At 36.2% G+C, this 27,700-nt stretch overlaps 1 protein-coding gene across 1 annotated transcript in view; it reads right to left on the bottom strand.

Moving 5' to 3' along the window:
- Positions 1 to 394: 394 nt before the first annotated feature.
- Positions 395 to 27,700, bottom strand: part of ramp1 (receptor activity modifying protein 1) — a 28,503-nt gene continuing 1,197 nt past the window's right edge. The window contains exons 2-3 of the mRNA XM_079882462.1: positions 13,040 to 13,175; positions 395 to 1,185 (exon numbers count right to left, since the gene is read on the bottom strand). Coding sequence (XP_079738588.1) covers positions 930 to 1,185; positions 13,040 to 13,175 — 392 coding nt within the window. The 3' untranslated portion in view covers positions 395 to 929. The remainder of the gene's footprint in view (positions 1,186 to 13,039; positions 13,176 to 27,700) is intronic.

The following is a 27,700-nucleotide window of genomic DNA, read 5'->3' as shown; positions in this document are numbered from 1 at the left end:
TTGGGCATTAAAAATAAAAACCCAGATGGTGTTGAACAATAGTAAAGTCATTTTTGCAGTCTTTGAATACGGTGGAATTAAATTATCTTTAAAGCTCCATAAGTGCCATCAATTTGTACAAACTTAATTGAGATGACATTTGTGGTGTATAAATGCTCATAGATTTTACTATCAATGTAATTAGTAGTTTATTTTTCAGTATTGAATGAAATCAATTTCTTCCAACAGCTTCCCAAAATGTTGCATGATTTTGAAGTTGCAATTCGTTGTGGGATTGACTTGACTTTGAGAGATGCATGCGATGCTTTGGCCAAAGCATTTTTAGGTGTCTTACCGAAATATCTGATGGTGATATTCATATAATTTCAATTTAAAAAACCATAATAGACCATAATATAGTAAAGGTTATTGGCATGATCATGGTTGTAGCCCTTTTTTATTTTTTAAATATTACAACAAAATATTAATCATGAATGTCATGCTACAAATGTCATAATTTAGCACAAAGCACATCTATGAGTGTGAAATACATTGAGGTGTCACAAAGTGATTGAGTCCAGTACTCACACAGGTTTGTCAAACACATGGGAATAACAGTGTCCTTCCTTTGGTGTTTATCCATCCAAGGTTATACTTATCCATCATCATAATGACTTGCATCCAGATTGGAGATCTGTTTCACTGACAAAATGCTGGCATAACAAAACATTTAGTTAAAAACTACTTGAAAGAAATTGTGCTGAAAGATTTTGTCCGTATAAACGACTTGTATGTTATCTGTTTGTAGATAACACAGTGACTGTGTTCACTATAAGCATTTCGATATACAACTACTTGATGAGAAACAAGTCTTTCTTAATGTTCGCAGTCTGTGAAATATCACTTTCTCTGTTGTTCAGTGTGGAGATTCTTGGTTAACTTTTGTAGACTTATACAATTCCCTCGCTGCGTTTACTCCTCCACACCACTAGAGCAGTCATGAGTAGCGTCACCAGAATGGGCACCACGATAAAAGGCCCCAAGATCCGATTGGGTGGATCGTGAAGCAGCCGTCCAGACAATGAACAGTCATGGAAGTAGTGTCTGTGCACCCGGATGAAGAATTCATCCACCATTCGGTTGGGCCAGAAACAGTTCATCTTCAAAGCCACCAGGAACGTGCAGTTGGTTAGTTCTCCGTAAGACCTTTAGGAGAGAAAACAGGAGGTTAATGTCGACTGTTTGCAAAAGATGGTGTTGTGCACTTTTAAAGGTTTCAGGATGAAGAGAAAATGGTTTAAATGTGAAGTGTGTCAATGTTTGATATTAAAATACTTTCTCTTTCCCCGTAGGAGGCAGGAGAAGTGCAGAGCCAACTATAGGGAAGCCACTCGTAGGTTTATTTCCCAGAGAGTGTAAACACTGTGGCACTTTCAAATCATTGCTCTTTTGGAGTGGTTCTACATTCATTTTTAGCTCATTGCAGTCGCCACTGATAGGAGAAACTGAGCTTTTGCAACTCCGAAACAATTAAACAAATTGCTTCACAATATGATTGACTGTTCACAGACAGGATTAGGCCTTAGTTCAATTAGGGCATTTAGGTAGCTTTTTTAAATGTGCCATATTTGCAAAGGTTTTGAAGCTTCACAAAGCAGTGTTTCGAAAGCACCCATCTCTAATGACCACAACTGAAAACTTTCTCTGAAATAAAATGGCACCACTTTATTGATGACTTTACATTAAAGTCATCTGGTTGATAATGTTTTGCGCTTGCCTTTATTTGCACGTGGCAGTGAGGTCATTAAAAAGTCATAGTGATATTTAAATTAGGTTACTGAAGATATCTTTTTAATAAGTAGTCATTTGTCTAAAACCATTTTTGCAATTCCACTAGGTGCCACCGGTGGTGCAGAAATGACACAATTCACTTATAAAAATTAATATCAATTTAATATGTACTGAAATATAAAAGTACTATCAATGAATTCACATCAAAACCTGCAAGACTTCAAGACTGTACTTGACTGTACATGGTCTGTAAGAAACATGAAAATAACCATAGGTTCACACGAATCTCTCTGGTGCTGTGCCTAATCATCCATAAAATCCACTACTGCATATTTGTGTGTGAGAGTGTGCGTGATAAATGTCTTTATTAAGCTGAAATAATGATTCTCTCAGTGATCATTAAGGAGCCCTGATGGAATGTGATCACTCCAATAATGATGATGATGGTGAAGAAGCTCAAGGAGAGTCTCTTCTTTAGATGAGCTCTTAATAGGTCCCTGAGTGAGTGTTAGACCCAACCCCACTCCCCCTCCCCCCTCCCCCCTCCCCCCTCCCCCTCCCCCGAGCCATCTATTTTTAAGCCCAGTCAGCCTAGCGTGGGATGCCTGGCATAACCGGTGCAGACTTTTAATCAAGAGGTTTCTTCCGGGCCTGTTTTAGGGGCTGGAGCAGACTGCACACCGCCTCCCCTCACATTTCACCCCGAGGGATAAAGATGGCTTGCAGGATGGCAGCTCAAACACTCGGGAAGTGCAAAAAGCACGTCTCATCTTCCCAAAGAGGCATGTGTGACACATATGGGTGTCTAGGTCACCCCTGTGTGCACAGCCAGGCTATGGAGGCTATGGGGTGTTTGGGTAAAGGAAACGAGAACGAATTAAAGAAGTCAGTAGAGAATGACTGGAACTACTGCAAATTCAGGAGAGGGGTTTAAAGGATTGACTTGGAAACTGAATTTAAAACACTGAGCTACATTTTACTTACTGTTGCACTGCATTATTAAATGCAAGTCCATTTTTATAGTTTTCCCTTTATTATTTATTTTAATCGATTTTATAATTAATGATTAAATAATTACATGCAATAATGATTTTAAACTTGAATTTTATTTTATGTGTGTGTATATATATACTGTGCTATGTCAGTGTTTGTGATAAATGTTAAAACAAAACAAAACAAGAAATCATTTGTGGTAGACATTCACTAATGGTGAGAGTGAGTCAGTTTTACTGGAATTAATGTTCAGGAGAAGCCCCAGCTTCTGTTAAACTCCGTCTGTTAATGGACTGACCCTGAGCTCACACCTCTGATCGTCTCTGTCTGCCCGTGTATTATTAGCATTCACATTAAAGACTAAAATAAACAAAGAACCATCCGAATGTATGCCCACAATGGACAGTTAAATTGTAAAGTAGCACTGTATTTATTTTTTTCTCATTTCATTTTTAATTGTGTTTGCTAAGACAAGCGTCTTTATTATTACTGCTCATATTTGAAGTGAACATTAGTACTGCTCATACTTATGATTAGAGAACAAACCCCTAAACGTTTTAAACTTTGCCACATAACTCACTGCTTTGGCTGGATAACTTAAGTAGCTTTATAAAGGCCTCTACCGTTGAACATGAACAGAATCATGCAGTGAAGACTATGCCAGTAACTGAAGCTATTTTAATTAGCATTATTTTTGGATGATGTTCTCTCTTTTTCCAGTTTTTTAATGTTTACTTAAATAGTTCATACTGCTGTATGAAAAATTGTATCTTTTTTTTGTTTTTGTTCTATTGACGTAATGTTCCTTTGATGTTTATTTTATTACTGACTGTGACCATGAATAATTACTTGATAAAAGAGCTTGTTCAATAGCACATTCCTCTTTCCTGTGTTATCGAAATTGGTATAGAGAATTGTAAAATTTCACTGGTACCGTCTACTGAAATGTTGGTATTGTGACAGCTGACGCACAACACATTCAGAAATATTAGTATATATGAGCACATTGTGGCCATTTTATGAGGCCACAGGGTCAGAGGACAACAGGCCTCAATAGAAGCTACACAGCAACACATTTGAAAAGGGCAAAAGATGGATCCATGTAACAACTGTATAAATGGCATCGTCCCATTGTGACATTTCATAGGCTCTTAAAGAGGTGGCCATCATGAACGTGAGAGAATCAGAAATCTAATAATATAATATCCTCTCCAGGTGGATTGCAGTGTAAAGCTATAAGGTTGTGCCATTCAACAGCAGTCATCACATTTTCTTTATTCTATATGGGTTTTCAACACTGTCATTGTACATTCATTTAATTTGAAAGCCATTTTGGTTAGAGAATCTTCCTAATTCATATACACATCAAACCAGGATGAGACGCGCTCAGCTATCTGAAAAATAATCTTCTAGTTTCTGCTCTGCTGAAGAGACAAATGAGTATTTCTGTATATATTTAACTACTTCATCCAACTGTACAGAGTGATGAAGAAGAGATGTCAAACGTATCATCACCAGCATGAACAGAAACAGCTGTGGCAATATTTAGCCTGTAGCATCAGTTGGAGAGGAAGTCATTTAGTGAACAAGTTAAATTTGGATGTTTAATCATAAAGAACCAGCTTCATTTTTGCCCTGTCAAAACCTATTATCATGCAATTAACAAGTGAATACAGATCAGATGAAACAGTTCTGGTTAAGATCCTTTGACTGCAGATGTGAGACATCAGATGATATCTTTGTATTAAGGTCATCATTTACTTTCGTGTCATTCCAAACCCGTATGACTTTCTTCTGTGGAATACAAAAGATGTTGAGGCATAATGATGTCTTAAATATAGGGCCGGTTCATCACACAATACTATCTTCAGACGACCACAACGTCTACTTTTATAGTGCTTCTCTTTTTTTATAATTAGACAAAATTACAGCTTAATAGACTTTGATAAAACTGTATTAGGGGCAAAATAATTGGTTGTGGGGGAAACAGTCACATTAGGGAGAGTCACAAATTTGGTAAACATGAATATAAAGCATTTTCACACAATAAATATTAAAATGTTTATTTCAGTCTTTGTTAACATTGTTTACATAAATGTTTTGATGTATTTTTGTAGTTTTATAGTTTATAATGGGACAAAGGTACAACAAAATTTAGAGTAGAAAGTAGAAATAAATGATGAAGGTATGTTAAAAAGTTCATCTACTGGCAAGAAATATTTTCTTTCAATTAAATTGTCATATTCAGTTCAATTATGATTTACTTTATTATCAGTTTAATTAATCTTTGTATTTAAGAGGGAAGTCTTAGGCAGCACTGAAAGAAGCTGCACAAATGTCAGTTCTTAGTTGTTCTGCACTATGATTAACTGATAATAATATACTGAGTTTAATATAAAACTCAGCAAGTCTTTCAGTCTATAGGTGACTGCTGGTGCTTTTCTCCATTGGCCATGTGATGGGAAAGTCTTCCTGCAGCTCTCAGTCTTGTAAGACAGCAGATTGAATTTCAAAATGGTTTAACACCACTAAATATAACTTGTGTGACAGGACAGAGAGAGTCAGGGACAAACACCAACACACAGAGACCATGACTACAGCAGTGTCACTGTTCATGCTGTGGCTTTCCTACACCACCATAACCAGTCACAGAATAAAGATCGCAGCAATGGTTTCACGTTGCCATTTTCATGTTCGATCAATGTTTTTACTCCTGCTGATCCCTATTGGCACTGCACTATTTGTCAATAAAACCTCTTTGCAAACCCTGCAGTATACATTGTGACAGATTCATGAAACCATCCTAATTCAGCTCATGCTGAAATATTACATTGCTAAAATCATTTTTCTTAATAAGCATTTTGTTTTTTGTTTGGCAAAAAAAAGTCTTTAAAAAATAGTATAATTAAAAAGTATTAAATATATATATATAAATTAAATATATAAATAATAACTAAATGTAGTTACAATTTAATATAAAATGCCAAAGTGGGAAGAAAAAGAAACTTGAGGGGAAAACAAGTAGTTTAATTACCCCACTGGAAATGTATTCTTTTTTTTTTCTTTTTTTTTACTTTTCAGTATCTCATGCCATGTTGCTGTAAATGTATATTGTTTTAAGGATATTTACTTGATTGCACTGGAAAACAATATAATTGTTATGTTATGTTTAATTTAATTTTATTATATTTTAGCAGTGAAATGTCAGTTCACTGCACCTGTCTGCACCTTTTAATGTCAGCTGTGTTTCTCATACTTATAAATGTTAATCATTTTCCAGATTAATAATATTCATCCATCATTTTGTTTTTTGGAGCTCTATAGAAACAGCACATTCAACTGAAGACTGTTTGTAGCAGAACCCATAACAACAGTCACCCAGAAGATCACATACTCGATGATCCAGAAACATCCTCATAAAACATTTCGAGCATGTGCCTCTGCAACAGTTACAGAAGCAGTTGATCTCTGTCCGCTGAATGCTGAAGGTGATGAGAATTGTTGAAACATATTATAAAGTGTCACCCTCTTGTTGGCTCTTTCAGTCGCTCTCAAAGTTATTGAGTGTCATCAAGGCTGACAGAGGGGTTAAATGCTTTCAAGTGTGGTCACATTCCCCAGAGCTAATAAAAACTATCCCACAAACACCTGGACTGTAATGTAAAAGGGGGGTGCATGCCCGTGGGGGAACAGATGGACATTGGGATCAGAACCTAAATTCTGCGATTGCATGGGCAGCAGAAGGATTTCAAGGGGGGCATCTTCCCCCATAATTCCATCTTTTATATTGCTTTCAGTTGGGTAACACGTTTGTTGAATTTACTACATCTCTATGGCAGCATAAGCCATATGGATATTTCCCAATGTAATTCATATAACTTACAAGTACAGACACTGCAGGAAGGACTGTCTGTTAACCAGCAACTCTAGATTTCAGTATTCAAAAAACGGTCACTTTACTTTTTCTTCTCTCCTTTAGTTTCACAAGCGATCTCATGATCCGCCTGTCCTCATGCAGTCTCATCAGGATGGGCAGGACAACAGGTCACAGAGGGGCCAAAGAGTCAGAACTGCCCAAACACCAGATGGTGTACACAGAAATTATGGGTACAATGAGTCAAGACACCTGAGCTCGAGTTACAGGATCTCTGACTTATTATGTGCTTGAAGAGGATCACATCCATCATGGAATAGATTTCTCGAGAGGCTAAATGGGGAATAGCCTCTAATATTTTCTCATGGCCTGAAAACATCACCGTTATGTGTCTGGATTAAGCCACTAGAAGTCTTGGGACGTGTGTCTCTTACTTTTTAATTAGATCATTCATTTGTTCAATTAAACTCAATATAATTGTAAAATGATATATAAATTTAAATTAGCAGTTCAAATATCAACAAAGAACATTTATTAGCAGACTAATTATGCCTTTTTTGAACACATTAATTAGGTCTGACATTTTGTCGCCTTGACTAATTCAGATAGCACACATCAAAACCTCAATAAAATGGCTATGAAGTCTAAATTAAATATGATTACATACACCAGGCAAATTTTAAAGATTCAGACCAGAGATGTGTTGGTCAAATTTTAGCTTGAATAATGGCTTTTAGCTGTCATGTAACCATTAGCAGAATAAAGCCCTGAAGCACATACAGGCAATCTTTTCTTTGATCTTTTTTTCTTTGATCAATCTTTTTCTTTTTCTTAGATACTGACACTGACAAGGTTTATTTATTATGACCAATTACCAAGGTTTTCATTCAGTTAGGCTACTTGTTATCTGTTGTTAGTAATGGCACAAAAATAGTTACCCATTTATCAACTTTAAGTTTTGGAATTGTTGTAACTGCCAAATCTCATTTGTACAAGCACATATTCAAACATGATGCCTCAAGACAAGCTTTCTCTCTCTCTCTCTGTTTTTGGAGCTTGACAGCTCTTAGTCACTGTACTATTTTGTTGTATGGAGAGAGAAAAAATGTCTGCAATTTTTTTTTTGAGCACAGAAAAAAAGAATATCAGGTTTGGAACAACAATATTTTTATTTTGGACATTATTCCATTAAAATGATGTCCTACAATAAATAACTTGAAACACACCTCGATCTCTAGAAGCTGAGTTTTTGTCTCTTCTTCGATTTAATGTTTGCATTTTATTAAACCTGTTGGGATCTGTTTTGTGCTTGTTAAATCAGTAGCAAAACACTTCACAGTGAGATTTTAACCCTTAAACACATACCTCAGGTCTTTAGTGACCCAGGACATCATTCACTTCTCTTCTCCATTTTTTCATGTTTTAAAGTTAGACATCAACATTCTAACTATTCCTCAATCAACTCATTATGAACAAAATAAAAATATAAAAGAATGCCTGATTTTGTTCAACTGAAATTGTATAGGGTTGCTGACGACCCGAGGTGTGTAACAGTGTAAGTATATTTTTCTGCACAACAATAATTGAATCTTTTTTGATGGCTGAAAAAGTTTATTCCAGAAGCTGGCAAACAGTGTCTGATACACAATGATGAAGTGATGTTTCACTCATAGTGAGCGCAGGCAGAAAACAAAAGAAAGTATCATCAGCAAAACTTGAATAGGCCTAGGGTGCTTCTCATTTCTTATTTGTACATCCTCATTTCCTTTCCTCACTTCCTTTCCTCGCGTCTCAGCTCCACCCCCTGTAGGATGCAAGGGAAGGCTGCAAGGAAAGAAAATGAGGACGGAGTAATCGAATGTAACTTTTTTTATACATTGGAATACTTGATCACTCGAGCGTCACTTCACCGCGTCATCAGCAGCACTCAAAGGATCAGCTCTTATGTTGTTGAAGTTTGTTTATTTAAAAAAATTAATAATAAAGCAAGATACCCTGTTGAAATATGTGAGATGTGTGGTTTATATAAACTGCAAAGGTAAAGTATAAATTAAAATTATTGTGACCGATGTGAAGGGGGAGGAGAATTTATACGTGCGTCACATTTTAGTCGATAAAACTCTTCCGCATATATAGATACACCTGTGTATCCTCGCTCATGACTCCTCAGGAAGCCTCCTCACTCCTCGATCCTCAACTCCTCGCGGTGCAATTAGAGAATTGAGATGGCTGAGCTCGATCGGTTTCCGGGTCATAGGATGGAGGACGGAGGAGCGAGGAGACGAGGAGGGATATCGAGAAGCACCCTCAGTGATTTACTGCAGAGCAAGTACTGAACGCAATCAAATATTATTGTCACTGTCACTTGTTGGTTGATCTGGTGAAGAAACTGTCAGCGATCAAAATATTGATTTTGAAGATGTAGAAAAGTATAGTTTAGAGAATATGTTCGAGATGCTGAATGAACTGGGAAATGAGCAATGACGATGGTATAAAACATCTGCTCAAACTGAACCCTTCCAAGATCCAAAAGGTAACAAAAATGCTTTATTTTATTCTTCTGTAATTGTTACTCTAATATCAGTAGAGTTTTATATTATTGCGACAGATAGAGATTCATCAGTGTAAGATATAGATCCGGGTCGCTAAAGACCCTAATATTTAGTAATGATTGGCAAAACATTCATGCATTTAAGGGTTACATATGTTCCTTAAAAATTGTTTTCACTCCAGCTCTTCATTGTTAATTTGTATATATTTAACAAGCCTATTTTGCCTCTAAACAGTGCTTTAAGAGGAGTTTAATGAGCATACGGCACACACACAGGAATGACCCTTGGCAGGGCAAAAGGCTATGTCAGTAGATTGTTGGTTCTCGCTGAGGCGGTTTAATGCTTCATTGCCCAGGTGAGACAATTTGCTGAAGTCCAACAGTGCTTGCCGCCTCTGATCGCTTGTATATCTTAATTACCTGCAGTTGACTGCCCTCAGTGCTCGATAAGTCTTACCTCACTACTTCTGAGGCTCATTGGAGGCCACACGCCGTTCTACAGCGTTGCTCAGCCCTCATCCCAGACCTGTGGCTGTCTCTAGATGGTGCTTTGTACATAATTGAGCAACGGAGTTGGATGACACCATGGAGGGAGCCGAGGGGCCATACATACTTTAATGAGCGCTGTTTCACAGGTGAGTGGGGCACTTGAACCTGCACCCAGATCTGAGAACACCATGAAATCCCCTGAGCTATGAAAGAGCAACTATTGAGCAATAACACGCTTCTCTAGGAAGGCTGACAAACTGAGCCTGGAGTCGAACTTCATGGTAAAAAAAAGTGCTGCACTGAATCATGGATTAATATTGTTCACTTTCTGTCCTGCCATGACAGATTTATGTCATGAATTTTCTATTGATTTAAAGAAGTGTGGCATCAGTCATTTTTGATGTACTCTGTATTTTAAATAAAGCCAGCTAACTTAAGTCTGTGCTTGTTATTAAGGTTTAACCACAGATAAATCATTGAATCAGACAGAAAAATATTGTTAGCCATGATTTAAGGCTTCGATTTTGTTTGGTGGGCTAAAGCACTTCTAATGTAAAAAAGCACAAAAATGAAATACCAAAGATCAAGGTCATGACAAACCATTATACACAGTTAGCAGAATCTATGACTCACTGTCTAAAGGGAATCACTCAAACTGCTTTTAATAAAGTTGATATGAATAATCATTTTGTGTCATAATGCCTCAGTATAACAACACCCGCAGGAATCAGTCGTCCTCCTCAACACAATTCTTTTTGTTTGCAACTTTAGGGCAACATTCTGAGATTTTGATCTGAATGACAACAAATGTACCAGCAGTTTTGTTAATGAACACCAAGAACATTTTGCTCTGACAATCTCTCCACTTCATAGTGGAGCAAATCTGGGTTGAAGTGAGGCACTTACAGTGGAAGTGAATTAAGTAAATCCATAAAAGTTAAAATATTCAAAAGACAAATAATATATGTGTTAACAAGATTTCCTGTGTAAAGCTATATCTAAATTTTCAACTACATCACCATGACAATGAAACGGCATAAACTCTAAAACCTTAAAATGCCTGGGAAAATGTTTTAAAAGTCACACCTCAAATAATACAATAATTTTAAGCTAATAATTAATGTGCTTTTATAAAATCATAAAATCATTCTTCAGTAATCTACCCCATTCACTTATATTATAAGTGCTTAACCGTAACATCATAATTTTAAAAAAGTCATGTAAATGTCATCATTTAATCACCCTTATGTTGTTCCAAACCTGTTTGACTTTTTTCTTTAGCAGAACACTTTTTCTTTATTTGGAAGAATGCTTGTAACCAATCAGTTTTGGTTACCATTGACTTCCATTGTATGGACGACAAAAAAAATGGCAAAGTTTTAATTTTTGGGTGCTTTCCCTTTAATTACAATGAATTCGAGAACCGTAAAACACTGTCAGCATTTTGCACGTTCACACGAGCTACAGTACAGTATGTACGAGGTAGGTCGCAGGGGACAAACAGTGTATGAAATGTTGATGACAGGGACTGGCAGACCTTGCTGGCCCCGATCCGACAGCCTTGACATCCAGTGTCACTTTTCTTGACTGTTGCACTGGAGCGCAACGGTTTCAGTCTAACGTCAGATTGGAAGTTTTTTAGGGTCAGTTGTCAAAGGCACAAAGGTAAAGCTAAGACAGTTCTTCTTGTTAAGTTCTTCAATATCATGTGTTTTCTGGGGCACTACAAATAACCTCCTCCATTATGTCACAGAGACAGCTGCACATATGGAGGCTTTTCCCAGGAACAGTGTACGCCTGGAGCTGTGCCACATGGCACACTAAATCCCTCTGAAGTATGAAGTATATTACGGTATGGGAACCCCTGTCGTCTCTCTTACTGAGAAAACTCTTCACTAACCTTGTCATGAACTGTTCAAATAAACATGCAGGTGTGTCAGTGGCAAGGTATGATTGCGCTGAACAAAAGTTGTTGAATGAGTGCTGAACCAAACTGTATCAGTATGTTTTTTTCATTTAATGTTCAACAAATATTATTGATCTGCCTTACTTAAGGTGGACGATGACGCAATTTTCTTCTAGAAACAAACTTTATTGTATTATTTTCATGTTATCACTGTGAAGCTGCTTTGATACAATCTGTATTGTAAAAAGCGCTATATAAATAAAGGTGACTTGACTTGTTTTTGAAAGAAGTTTATTTCAAGAATGCTCACCAAGGCCTCATTTCTAATAAAATACAATAATACTGTTTAAACTATTTTTTAAAAGATTGTAATATGTAATAATATTTCAATGTATTTTATTCCTGGCAAAGCTGAATTTTCAAGTCTTCAGTCACATGATCCTTCAGAAATCATTCTAATATGCTAATTGGGTGCTCAAGAAACATTTATTGGGCTTTTGCATTTATAAACTTTTGGGCTGCTTAAAATGTGTCATAGTTTTCACAAAAATATTAAGAATTCTTTGATGAATAGAAAGTAAAAAAAAATGTAAAAAAAATTTAAATAGAAATTGTAACAGTGTTGTAGCAAGTATGTACTGTTACTTTTAATGCATCCTTTCTGAATAAAAGAATACATTTCTAGACCCTATACAATTTTTACAAAAAAATGAATGGGAAAACAGGCATTTTTAAAAAATAATTGTATTATTGTATTATAATTGTATTATACACACCCGAGGTGTGTAACAGTGTAAGTATATTTTTCTGCCCAACAATAACAGAATCTTTGATGACTGGATAAGTTTATTCCACAAGGTGGAAAATCGTGTCTGATACACAATGATGAAGTGATGTTTCACTCATATTACCACACGCAGAAAACAAAAGAATAGAAAGTATCATTGGCAAAACTTGAAATGGCTCAGTGATTTACTGCAGAGCAAGTACTGAACGCAATCAAACATTAGTGTCACTGTCACTTGATGGTAGATCTGGTGAAGAAACTGTCAGCGATCAAAATATTGATTTCGAAGATATTGAAAATGTCGCTGAATGTACTGGGAAATGAGCTCTGACGAGGACAGTGATGATGAGTCAGACTGGTAACCCGAAAGTTGCGGGTTTGAAATGACTGAAGTGCCCATGTGCAAGGCACCTAACCCCCAATCACTCCCAGGTCACCACAGCAAAAATGGCTGCCCACTGCTCTGGGTGTGTCCACGGTTTGCAGTGTGTGTGTGTGTTCATTACTCACTACTCCTGATGTGTGTGCACTAACTTGGATGGGTTAAATGCAGAGGACAAATTCCTAATATGGGTTACCACTTGGCCTTCACATGTCATATCAGCTAATCAGAATCAAGAAATTATCAATAATATATTACATCCTACAAGTGTCATGTTTCTCACTTACTCAACAGTGTCCTCCCAGCTGCACCACTGTTGCTGGTCGAGAACCTCCATGTCCAGCTTGAACTTGACCAGGCAGAACTCCTCAATGGCATTTCCATAGAGACTGCTACATGCCATCATTAGCACAGGCAGGTTCACTGCAAGAGAAAGAGAATGGAGGATGAAGAAGGAAAAACATCTCAATTATTCTTTACTCCACAGATCACGGTTCGTACTGTGTGTGAAAAATAATTTAGATACACATAAATAGTGGAGCTCAATGGTAAAGAAACATCACAAATGAGATCTCTTTATACTGTAACTCAACCGGTTTCCATAGACACTAAAATTCTCTCAAGATCAAATGATCGGCGTTATGTAATTGTACAGCTCTCATACTCTTACATGTCAATAATTGTCTCATCTATGTCTATTTTTATTAGTAAGGGGTAATTTAAGGTTTTTTTTGTTTTGTTTTGTTTTTTGCTTTTGCTTTAGCCTATTTAAAGTAGGGGGGAAACGTTTCCATTCTAAAAAAGAACCCATCTATTTTAATATCTCATTTTCCCAGATTTTCCCATAGGAATAATAAGGCAAGTGGTTAATCAGGATTTGTTTTAACCACATCCCTAGCACATGATGAGTTGTCGACTGTATCTGTCATCTGACCTTAATAAATCAATAGGCTGAAATCAAGATTTTAACAAAACACATTCAAATCAGCATGAGAAAATGTGTTTAAGCACGCAAGTTGCTATTTTGATGTGTCTCAATAATAAAAAAGGACACTTAAAACTCAAAACGTTCTCATTAAATCTTAATGTTTAATGAAATGGACACTGTAGTCTATTGCTGATACCACATTTATAAGTTTAGACTCACGCTGCAGTTTGTAAAAGGCATAAATCAAGCTTTACTTGACTGAACCAGGGACAGTTCTTTAAAATTGAACATCACGTCCAGATAACCAGCAGACGTGCTGTAATTAATATAAAACTCTCCAAAAAAGCCAGAAACGGATTAAACATTTCAGAAGCTATAGCAAAGGTCTGAATAGAGTGTAAAAGAAAAAGAAAAAAACTTCAGAGGAGAAACAGAGATGAGTCATTTCATTAACTCTGATATAATGGTATTAATGTGCAGCTCTTGGAACACAATAGCCTTTTAAACAGAGAAGCCGTTGTCTGACTGTCCTTTTCTTTCATATTCTCTGTTCTCTCTCTCCTTCCTATTGTTTTATTCTCCTATAGAGATCCATGGTACGAATGTAGCACTCGCCCCCAATGCCGTACAGAAAAGTGTCTGATCAGTATGAAAGACGGACTCACGGTAAGAGCCGCAGTGACAGTGCTCCCCTCGGCTCATTGTTAGTCAACAACAGCTATCACATCAATTATGTGACAGCTGAGAGTCCCACAAGAAAAATAAAGAGGAAGGTCAAACAAAAAACAAAGGAATTTGTGCAGGATTATATCAGACTTTCTTATCAGCATTCCTATCCGACTTTCATAATCTTGAAGGATCCTAATGGGAATTCTCTGGATAAACTGAATCCCAACTGAATCCAATTTTTTTTTTTTTTTTGGTTGTTTCCTTTTTATAGGATAATGTAGTAAAGGATAGATTTGTGTTTTGTATTGAATAAAAACTCTCTGAAAACTTTTTTCAAATTATGATTCCAGAGTTAGTCCTTACACATTCCTTTCAGCTGAACAATGACACAATTTTCTTTTTAGAGCTGGTTTACAGCAGAACTGAACTCTGTTCGTCATCATTGAATTATTATTTTCCTGTTATCACTGTAAAGCTTTTTTTTTCTTTTTTTTTTTCTGAGGCCACCCAGGTCACAACTAAAATAATTTTATGTGACAAAAATGTCCAGGCATGAATATGTTTATGGGAAAGACACTAAAAACACTTAGAAATAAAATTCAGTTGGTTTCTATATAAAACCCTAGGTTTATTGACATAATTTTAAAGATCTCTTTATGACAAGAAGTTATATAAGGAGAAATGTCTTAAATGGTTGCATAAAACTTTTTTGTTTAACTGGTTATTTAATTTTTTCCCCCCTAGTGATAAAGTATATATACAAGCAGTTTAATTAAATTGAATTAAAATTAAAAATGAATTAAAACAAAATAAATGAATTAAAACTAAATCCATAAAAAGATCCCATGATGGGCACCCCTAAAATGTTCTACATATGAAGCGCCTGACCCATTTAAGGTTCTATATAAAAACGTTTCATCCAAGAGTGCACTGTATGCTTTAAGAAAAACAGCAAACATTAAAGGAGGGGAAATGCAAAAGTATGTAAGATCACAACATCAAACCATATTTGCAAATAAAAATAAAATTGGCAGAGGGGAGATGCAAGGATGATGACACTACAAAATGCATAAGAGAGCATAAAAACATTAAAAACACTAGATATTGCATAGCATCTGAGATAGATGTGGGAATATGTTCCTGTTTTATTTCATGTACATAAATAACCCTGGACGTCAACCATGAGTAAATCCTCTAGTGATTCGAGCTATCAGAGTCTGAAATGGAATAGAGCAGATTTCAAAGGCTTTTGCACAATCTAATGCAACACAACCATCACATATTCCTGGAAAGAAACATTTATATGTATCCTAAGAGCAAAAATGTTACATGAGTGTTGCTGCAAACAGTTAAAAATGTTTACTTGTGGGCATTTACCCGCCCAATGATACAGTGAACCTAAAGCTACACTTTCTTCAGAGCATCTTAGATATAATTAACTGGATTTCACAATTTTCATGTTAATTTTGAATCATGCATATCACTTATTTCAACGAGAGTCCGATTATCATAATTGCAATTCAATTAAATAATGTAATGTTTTATTTATTCGCCATAGCCTGTTTACACTTGCATTTGCCTCTTGGCAGATGTTCATTCTGGATGCTGACTTCAACATTTTCTATTTCTACTATTCCTCTCTCTGTTTTTGCTTCTGTGCCAGTGTTTTCCCTTCCATGTGCCAATACATTCATGTTTCAGAAGAGAGAAAATGTTCATTTTTGTGATAAGATTTTGAATACGAGCCACTGAATCTCACAGAATTGGATGGAAAGTGTTCCTTCACATTTTCCCTGTTAAAACATCTCCCTTGGGAAGACAACAAGAAACAAATCCATTCACTGTTCTAAATTCTTATCTTGAATGAATTCCCTTTTCAATCACACAGCATATAAACAAGTGAAAATGTAAAATAACAATATAAATACAGAAAGTGAACGGTTATATGGTGAGGAACAGAAAACTGTATGTGCAAAGCAGTACAGTTCCCAACCAACTAGATCCAGAGAAGACAACATCAAGCATGTCACATTAAAATATGACCTTTGATGCAATATTCTCAATATGACAGGAACCTTTCCACCAGATCACTTAATTAGTCTCTTTATGTGCAACATCACTGCTCTCGCTGACAATCACAGCATATTTGTGTGAGAGAGAGCGAGCAAGTGTGCTGCTAACTACTTCACATCTGCAATATGCTGGCAATCTGGATGATATCCAGGATCCTTTAGAGTCAATTAGTCAGTCATACGTCACTCCATTTACTGTGGTGTGCAAATACAAATGCAAAAAAGGTACAAAGTGTGATTTCACATTATAAGCACATTGGAGCCTTCCGACAACACGACATAGACAGCTTTGCACCCTAAGCAATTCTATTTCATGAGCGATTCTAGCAGGCGTAGGCTTTTATATTGCCCTGAAGATGGATGAAAGGGAAAATGAATAATACAGTGGAACACTGTTCCAGTTTTGCCTCCCAGTACAGGCAAAAGTGGCATATTTGCTTATGCAAAGTGAATTTTTATCTAAGACTGCACTGATAGTGGAGGGGACAGGGTGCGGTATGTTTTCACATGTTTACTTCCTGAGGAGCAGAACTCTTTAAAACAGATATTATGAAAGAGATCTTGCCATTTATTATAAATCACTGCAACATCATGGATTTTGTAAGAGCAGTGGCCACAAATTTATATACTTTAGTCACACTTAAAATATGAATGTATTTGTATTAAGTGGCATTATAAAAGAAATCATGCTAAAGCTTAGAACTAACTTTTACAAGACATTTTCGTTATTACTTTTAACCAACTATTAACAGTTAACAAAATACTAAAGTTGAGGCCAGCCCAGAGTGTGTAGGAGGATGCTGGGCCACACAGATCACATCCATCTGTTCTGGCTGCTGTTAAATGGTAAACTCACAAGTGTTTTCAGAACCACTTCAGTTTGTCACAAACTCAGAGTATCTGTAAACAGACAATAACAATTCAGTAACTACTGCACTGAATATGACTTGAATATTTGATTGAATTGATTTGTATCTTTTTTAATCAATACTTTTCAGTATTTAAAAAAGTATATTTATAGTTGCTTTTATATTCGAGTCCATTTGCCATCTTGGATGAATATTTTTTACTGAACTTGCGATAGTGCATCTTGGGATTGCCTTATCTTTGTGACATCTTAGAAGGCAGCATAATGTTTTGTGTGTGTGTGTGTGTGTGTGTCAGGAGTGCATCTGTAATGCCTTTAAATACTGTATTGTTGCAGGCCTCCTAAAGTCAAGGTAATAAACTTTAAATATTCCAATAAAATAGTAAAAAAAAAAAACGTAAATAATTCAGAAAGTTAACATCGTGCTGCTACATGACCTTATTTTGTTATTTTTTCTCTTCAAACACTGAGATTCTTTTAATCTCAAACTGTTGCATGATACAGAAAACATTCGGTCTAAGATGAATTTTGAAAGAGAGGAGAACTAAACAAGAGTATTTCGAGTTTCCTCCTTGATCATCTCCGTAACTTTGACTGGTTTGACTGCCATATTCATCATCATCTTTTCAGTGAAGAGTATTTATGCAGTTGTACTGTAAGGCTGGCTGTTAAAGGAATACTGTAGTTCACCCAAAAATGGATATTCAGTCATTGACTCTCACTCATGTTGTTTGAAACACATTTAACATTTCTTCCATGCAACACAAAAGGACAAATTTTATGTTTTTAAGTTCATATTTTTTATCTAATATTTATATTATTTCCGCTTTATTTAAATTATTTTTTTTAGTTTAGTTAACAATAACACGTGTGTTATTCCAAGCATTGAATGAAAAAAACACTTACTTAAAGTTGCTTCATGGATTTTGAAGACTACACTGAGTAGCCAAAACATTATAACCAGTCACAAGTGAAACAAATATCATTGATCATCTCCTAACAAGGCCGTATATTAAGGTCAGATTAGATAAGCAAATAATCAGTTCTTGTAATCAACATGTTGGATGGAGGAGAAATGGGCAGGAATAAAGATCGGAGCAAATTTGACAAGGGCTAAATTGTTATGGCAAGGCGACTGGGTATCTCTGAAACGGCAAGGCTAGTGGGTTGCTCCACAAGGGCAACGAAGGCTATCCTGTCTGGTCTGAGCCAACAGAAGGTCTACTGTGACATAAGTCACACAAAATTTGAATGATGGTTATGGGAGGAATGCGTCACTGAATGATCGCACTCTGCTGTGTATGGGGCTGCGTAGCGAGTGTCGGAACTGGACCTTGAAACAGTGGAAGAAGGTTGCCTGGTTCGATGAGTCCTGTTTTCTTTTACATCACATGAACGGCCGTATGCCGTTTGGCACCAGGATGAACTGTGGGACGATGACAAGGCGGGAGTGTGATGCTCTGGACAATGTTCTGACCCTGTAACCTCTTTGAGCAGGATAATGCACTCTACCACACTGCACACATTGTTCAGGAATGGTTTGAGGAACATGATGAAGAGTTCAAAGTGTTGCCCTGGCCTCCAAATTCCCCAGATCTCAATCAAATTGAGCATCTGTGGGGATGTGCTGGACCAACAAGTTCAATCCACGGCGGCTTCACCTCGCAACCTACGGGACTTGAAGAATCTGTTGCTAAATGTCTTGGTGCCAGATATTTTATGGTGCTTTCATCATGTTTTTTGTTCCTTTGGTAGCTTGACAACCACTGGTCACTATCTGCTTTCATTGTATAGAAAAGTTGAGCCTAGAGTCTGAACACAAAAGGGACTTCAGTCCCTGGAAACTCTGCAGTGCCCTTTAAGTCCATTGAATTAATGCTGCTCAAAAGCACCTAACAATAGACATGAACTATTATTTCTAGTCCAGCTGCAGTTTCAGCTATGTCCTTCCTCATCCTCTGTGTCAACATATCTGTTATGCTTAACTAAACATGAAATATCAGCATCACTCTGCATTCAGTTTTGTGTTTGTATAGCTGATACCCTATTAAGTGTGCCTCCTCTTCCAAACAATGACGCACGAGATGTGTGAATATGTTACTGGTGGTAATTATGTGAAGCAATGACACGGTGAGACTCACAATTCAAAAGGCCACATAATTATCTCTATGGGATAAAATACTGTATATGCATTACTGTAAATGCCTTTAAGGCCTGTAAATGCCAAGTGCATTACTGTAAATGCCTTTATAAAAACTGATGGAGTCAAAAAAATAATTTATGGCAAAAAAATGCTGTCAATGTAAAGTTTAAGTTGCTCATTTAAGCGGAATGCTCATTTAAGCATATTGTTGTGTTAAATTGATGCTCTTCAGGAAGCACTGGAGATTGTGATGGACAAATATTGCTGACAGAAGCATTATACTGAAATTAACCAGTTACTGAAATTTTTCCTTCAGCATGCTTTTTATGCCACTGTCAAGCTGTCATGTTTTCTTAAGGTGTAACGGCCTCATAATTGGTCAAATGAATGCCTGCCAGGAGTGTCTCATGTTAGTAAAAGGATGCAGACAGACAGTGATTGACAGATACTGAGGGGATGTAACTCAAGAGCCAGACTCATATACACTGGATAAAAGAGGACAACAGCTGGATAGGTTGGTATCATCTGAGAAAATATACTTTTGAAGGGACCATATGTTAATTTATCAAGACTGATGTTCAGCTACAAAAATGTTTCCAGTAAAAATGACTAATTATATACAAAAATGTAATGTTTTGGATTACATCTCTTGTCCTATTCTTTTCCAAACAAGCACAAAATAAATGTAAAATGTCACTGTGCATTCTGTATTTCAGTAGTGGCCATCACAGTGAATTGGGCTGGCAGCTATATCAATGGTTTTGGCATGTCTGACTCAAGACCAGAGTGCTGTTGTGAGAGAGGTGTCATTTGTACATGTGACCGTCTCTCTCTGGGACCCGCTGGAAGCTTCGAAGCTGCAGGTCACCTCAGACTGTTTACGAGCACGGACCAGTCAGCCGTGAACTCAAAGCTACATTTCAGCAACAGTAAAGTCCATTAGAAAAATACCATTTTACTTTAAACTTTTTTAAAACTTTAATTTAACTTTATTTTAAAGACATTTAGAATTTAGTAAAGCAAAATATAATTTTACATATGAAGACTGCCTCTAAGTGCCATCTGAAATTCTTTTCAAGAATGATAATTTTTATCAAGCTTGTATGTTTATGTTCAGTTATTTCACTTCAATGGCAATGAAAATGACCTATTAATTGTCATTAAAGTGAAATTACTGAACTTAAACATACGAGCTTGAAAAAAATGCTCATTTTAGAAGAAAATTTCAGATGGCACTTAGAGGATTTTGCATCTGAAGTCTTCATATTTATATGTATATAAATGGTCACAAGTTATAACAAATAAAATTGACACATTTGATATTTATTAATAAAATAATTTGGACTGAAGCAGAAAACAAAATGACAAATAAAAAATAAAAATTTTACTATTTTTAAAATAAAAATATTAAACAAATTAAGTAGTTTTAAAGGCTACAAATGAATTTCGTCATCACATATTATATTTGAGTAAAAAGTATATTCTCAGTAATACCTTTGGCTTATTCCAAATACAACAAATTGCACACTTTGTCTTCAATAACAAATGCACATTAATAAACAAATAAAACTTAGCTATACTTTGTACAAAATACTATTGTATACTATAATGTATTTTGAAAGTATAGGCTACTTTCAATGCATTGTTACAATGATCATTTCCAGCACACAGTTAAATATACCTGAAATATATTTTTAATAAAGTGCAAATAAATACACTTTTAAAAAATAAACAGAATTTTCACTTCACTATTCACAATTATTTTAAAGTGTGATAAATTTTGTATTGTGAAAATAGGTAAAAGCATGATGCTATATATATATACTGTATATATAAAGCTATGTACTTTTAATATATTTAAAGATAGTAAATGTTTTAGTTAGTATATTTGCAATGTACTATTGAAAAAGGGAATATATTTCAAATACAATATATATACAAATTACAAGTTTTCACTAGGGTGGTATTATGAACTTATTATATGTACCAGTGTATAAAGTATGCAGAATTGAAGTGTACTCAGACGCTGCTATCCCAGCATGGACAAAAACAGCCTGCGGCTACTCCAGAAGAGCAAGATAACATTTGCATTAAACCCTTTAATGCCAGAAAAGATGCATTAGCCTGCAATATGCTGCAGGGGAAAAAAACATGGTGAAAGTAACATACAGCACTCCAAGTCAAGAAGCAACCCATACAAAACATTTTAAAGTTTTTAAAGTTGCATGAACTACACTGCATGACCACCTGACCAAGGACTGTCTGCCACTTTTGAAAGCAAGCAGTGTGCCAGTACAAAATGCCACTTGTCTTCTTATTGTGTAACATAGTTGCACGTCCTGATTTTGCTGAGTTAGACCCGTTCCTGGGACAACATGTTTTGTTGATCCTGAAACAACATTCTTGTATGAAAATGTAATCCTATCCATATCCCTACCCCTAAAATCAGAGTGAAATGATAGGTGAATATCACCTAATGATATAGAAGCACTTAACCCTGGTTATAAGAACTTTTGAGTTTATAAGAATAAACTTGACATAAACTGTAAACTTGTCCCTCAAATCTGATTGGTTGATTGGAATGTTGTCCCAGGATCAACAAAGATGTTGATTCAGAAACGTTGCACTTGGTGAAATCAGGCTCTGCAACATGGTTTATTGATAAAGTAAATGCCACCGTTTACTCTTCTTATCTCAGAAACACACATGCACAACATCCATCATGACATTCCAAAATAATCTACATGGGTCATAGCTCAGGTCCTTTGTGATGAAGCCATTACCAGGGCCATGAATGTCAGCGTATCTGTCCATACGGGTGATGGATCACTCAAGGCCATTACACCAACGGCTGGTTCCCATTAAAGAGGGTCATTTGCTGCGGGTCACCGTGACTCACTGCTGTAAGAGTTAATCGACACCTTGCACTGTAATTTGTTGTAGGCAGCAATTGAAATGCACTTCATATTAAGTGTCAGATTTAAGCTGCAAAAAAGATGATGTGTTTGCATCATAATTTTTATATATATACAGGTGCTGGTCATAAAACTAGAATATCATCAAAAAGTTGATTTATTTCAAGAATTCAACTTAACAGGTGAAACTAATATATTATATAGACTCATTACATGCAAAGTGAGATATAAGGGAACTTTATCAGGATGCATAGTATCCTAAAAAAAAAATTAAAAAAATACTTAAAAATAAAAATCTGCCTGCCTCTATGGGAATTTAACATAGTGGTGCCCAAACTTATGCACCCTGTTTTTTAAGGAAGAACATTTATTTATTTACGATACATTATTCATTCACAAAGAAAATTGGTGTCCTTAAAGGTTGGATTTTTCCTAATTTTTTAAAATAAGGCATTAAGTTAAATTTGTAAAATATGATTTTTTATTCCTCTTTTTAGTCAACTTTAGCATGGTTGCCTAAACTTATGCATAGCACTGTAATTAATTACCAGGGAAAGTAACTATTGCGTTACTTAAAAAAAAAAGTTAAATGAAAAATGGACACTAAATAGAATAAATTATTATTATAAAATATTGTACACTAATTCACACTATTTTAATGTTAATTTGGTGTGGGACATTGTGAGAGACACCTATTACCTTAAATATTAAAATGTTATCTTTACTATAGAGGAACAGCAAAACAATAGAAGGTTTAGAACTTTTAATATTTATTGCACAGTCAACAACTGGCCAATAAATAAGTCTAAAAATAAATGATGCTTCTTAAGAAATGTACCAAAAATAAATAAACAGTAATAAAAAATATACATACACATACACTCTTTGTAGTGCAAATTAAAATGATAAAACTCACACACCTTTACAACTGGTAGACGTATAGCCTACTTGAAATATTTTCTTCCTCACGAAAATAAGCAGTTTAACAAAATGTGCTCTCAATATAATACTGAACAATGTACCAAAATAAACAATAATAATAAAATATAATTTTGGGGGGTTTATTTCTATAACCTACAGAGAACGTCACCATCAGAGGTTATTTAAGCCAAATTCTAGTCGTGTTTGCCGCACGTGTCGTGTTCACAACCGGTCAGATGTGTTCTGGGAACGTTCTTTGCAGGTTATTTTGGAGTTTTGTTTCATATGTAAACTAATTAAAACGTTGCAGATGATACCAATATGCTACAGATATTATTCAAATGCTGAAGTGTGTAATTTCTTTATAAACAAACTATATTATGCTCGAACACATTCGGTCTCTCTCGCGCACTTCCGAGCGCGCTCTCCAACATACACACCGGTCTCTCTCGGACACATCGGTCTCTCTCGCGCACTTTTGAGCTCGCTCTCGGACACATCGGTCTCTCTCGCGCACTTTCGAGCTCGCTCTCGGACACATCGGTCTCTCTCGCGCACTTCCGAGCGCGCTCTCCAACGGTCTCTCTCGCGCACTTTCAAGGGCGCTCGCGGCGCTTGACTCGCTTTTGTTCGCCTCGCTTTTGTTCGCCTTGCTCTCGCCTTGACTCGCCATGACTGCCGCACATAATTATTTTTTTTTTAAAAGTAACGGACAACGCACCATATGGTAACGGTAACGGAGTTAATTTATTTAAAAAGTAATGCGTTACAGTATTAGTTACTGTCAAAAGTAACTGAGTTACAGTAACGCGTTACTGCCCAACACTGATCACTATCTTCTCAGTTGTTTAAAAGATTAAGGCAATTATCAAAGTTTGATAAAAATGTTTAATTTTCCAATAAAAGATGATAAATACTTACATGATTTGTTACATTTAATTACCCCTTAGCAGATTTTGAGTTCATTGTATGAAAACATGATCATGAAAAGCTAAATTCTGTTTTGGGAGGGAAAAAATGCTATTCTTTTTAAAGATATGACTGCTTTATAGGGAGAATTAATAATAGGGGATGTTTTAAGCTGCTAAAATATCTTAACACTGAGCTTTCCATGTCAAATCTAAAGGGAAATAAAATGAATGCTTTTGTTGGCTCAAGTGTCGGTTTACAACTCGAAGGCAAGTAGTTGTGATTTAGATGCCACTGCTCGCTCAGGGGCCGGGAACGATCTTGTTTCCTGAGCTCCTGCTGTCAGAGAGGTCTTAAAAACACTGTATAGGGTCCAGCGCTGCTTTAAGAGTCTCTTTAGACAATCAAACCAAAGACTCCGGAATGATTCTTCACAGCACATTATGCCACATTCAGGGTCAATGCCAGGTTGTCTGTCCCCTGCTTGATAAGAGGGGCCTTTTGTGGCTTTAATCTTAAGCATGTCAATGAGCAGATGAATCAATCCACCTCGTTTTCCTTTAAAACTAATTTATACCATAGCATGACGCAACGCAGTTTATAGGGTGACTCAATCTGCATAATGAATAATCAGCTAATGCAGGAGTTCCAACCCATCCAGCAGCGATGCAGAGAGCTGCACATTCCAGCATGCCGATTCCCTGCTGGCATCACAAGGCAAAGTTAGGCATCAGATATTAACTGCATTTTTCAGTCCAACACCTAATTCTTAATGCATTAAACAGAGCCACACTTTCATTTTGTAGCAAGACAAATCCTAAATGTGCCTCAAGGGCAAGGCTGGCGCTCAAATAGCCTGTTTTTATTTATATGATCAGCAGCCAAGAGCTAAGTCTCATGCCATTCTGTTGAAAAGAAAAATCTCCAATGCTTCTCCAAGACAGTGATTAAATTAAGTTATTTACTGAAGCCTCCTGCTTTAGAAAGTAAAAGACCCTAGTAAAGTCAAATGTGTGTCTTATAAAGTTTCAGAATATATTTCTGTCTACGCTCAGATTCGTCAAGATACCAAAGTCAGCAATGAAACGTCAGAGATTTCGATATAAACTCAAACATTTCTTATTAAAACCATAATGTATGTCATCAATTATCTTTATTTCTAATTTTATTTGTCCTTTATATGAAATTGTACATAAATGTATATAAAAAATAAACATTAACATAAAAGAAACATTTTAGTTCACATTTATTAACTGAAAACTCCATTAAGTTTCGCTATTGGACCGTATGCGATTAAAGGCCCGTTCGCACCAAGAATGATAACTATAAAGATAACTATACTATAGTTCACACCAGCGACCGATACCGTTTTGTTTATAACTGTGCTCTGCAGTGTTGTTGTCTGTTGCTTTAAATGCTCAAGCTCTTTAAAGCAGGATGGATTCTGATTGGCGTTCAATGTTTTTATCGTTCATCAGCTGAAAAAAAAAAAAAAGTTCTGAAAGTGATTTCGACGACATTGTTCCTCCATTGTGCCGTTTTATCGCTGTAGGTGTGGTGTGGGTTCTGCAATTCTTTTAAATTTAGAACGATTTGTAGAACTACATAATTATCGTTATAGTTATCGTCCTTGGTGTGAACAAGCCTTAACTGTGCTTTTGTATTCACATCTCCCATATGTATCCGGCTGGCCAAATAGGTTATGCAATGCTCTTTTTCCGCAAAATACGATTGTTGATGCAGGTGAAGCAGTCATGTGCCAAACACAACTCAAAAAGGTCATCTGGGTTTATGCATAAAAGTAACTTCTTTCAGCTTGAATGGTAAATATCAGGGCTCACATGGCTAACTAATATTTTGAGACAATGACAAACACAGAGAATGAAAAATTCATCCAGATTAAATAAATCCACTTTTGCACTTAAGTTATTTAAGGCTAGTTATCGCGATGTCTTCAGTTTATGCTACATGACTGTCAGCTCTACTCAGAAATATAGATGAATCTGCTTCAGCAGCCATCCTACACAATCGAGCATGCTTAGTTTATTCCAGCAGCCCTCTGGATGCCATTTAAAACGCTCCACTGGTAAGACGAATTCCTTAACAATTATCATTTACCATTAAATTCCTTGCACACAGTGCTCACTAATGCACTTGGATGCGATACCTACTGAACTGAATTATAACAAAGGTTGAACTGCTTAAGGCAGTACATTAGGATTGAAATACAAAGCAGTCCTGACAAGCGTAAAGAAATAGAGCTGCCATATATTCATCTTCACTCGTTACGGCTGTCCAGATCTCCCCGCCCACTGCCATCAGGTTATTCACCTCAATCAGAGAAATGCACCGTGTTAATCTGTATTTAGAGAACTGTACAGATCCCTGAGCTCCCCTTCATCCTGAAGTGTTTTTAACTCTTTGAGGTGTTTTTATCTGTGGCAGACTTTCAAATGTCAGATATACGAGGGCAATGCATCTCAGTGGGTTTCAAAAGATAAAGCATTCGGGCCTGGAACACAGTGAAAGCTTTGTTCGAATTTTAAAATGTGTGCTTGACATTTATCTCTCAGCTCGCAACAACAGCATAAAGCCACCTTTTTCTCTGCGCCAGCAGTGAACCGTTATGATGCCATCAATATTCTGGGACTTCTCAGGCTCCCCTATCTGTGTGACAAGATGGACATAGCTATCTATAAAGAAACTAGGGTGGGAGCCATCGATGAAAAAATGAATTGAAAGGAAATGAAAAGAAAGGAAATGAAAGGAAAGGAAATGAAAGGGAAGGGAAAGGAAAGCCGAAGGGAAAGGAAAGGAAAAGCCGAAGTAAAGGAAAGGAAAGGCCGAAGGGAAGGAAAGGAAATGAAAGGCGAATGAAGGAGAAAAATTAAAAAGGAAGGGAAAAAGGAAAAGGAACGAAAGGCAGATAAACAGGAGACAGGAAAGAAAAGCTAAATGAAAAGTAAAGTAATGCCAAGCAAAAAAAAAAAAAAAAGAAAGAAAGGGGAAAGAGAATGAAAAGGAAAAGTAGAATACATATTGCATTATATGACCTATTCTAAAATGCAACACATCAAACTGAGCTTGCATATCAAGGTTTTTTTTTTCACATACTTTTTCAGAGAATAGTTAACATCAGAGCCCCTGTTAACATACACTTCTCCTGAGTTCACTTCATCGCTTCCTCACGCTGTTTCAGAGTAAGAAGATTCTCCTGCTAAATCTACATATTTTATAGGGCACTCACTACAGCGAGCTTAACTGGAGCAGAATTGTTTATTCAAGAGTTACATATTTCTACAGACTGATTGCTATTATCATGAGCTTAATGCCATTGTCTTGTGTGAATCCATCAGCATTCTCTTTTTCCCTCGGCAGTCAGAGAGCCAGATACATGTGTGTCTCTGTTTCAGTCACAAACAAGAAAGAGTCCCATACTTGCATTACTTGACTGAGAGTCAGGTCAGTTCACAACAATGAATCACTCATATTTGCATTAAAATTCTTTAGAGACATTAATTCT

Source organism: Squalius cephalus (genome assembly GCF_949319135.1).
Source record: "Squalius cephalus genome assembly, chromosome: 9".
NCBI lineage: Eukaryota > Metazoa > Chordata > Actinopteri > Cypriniformes > Leuciscidae > Squalius > Squalius cephalus.
The sequence above is the reverse complement of the archived record's forward strand: the minus strand, read 5'-3'. Positions and strand labels throughout refer to the sequence as shown.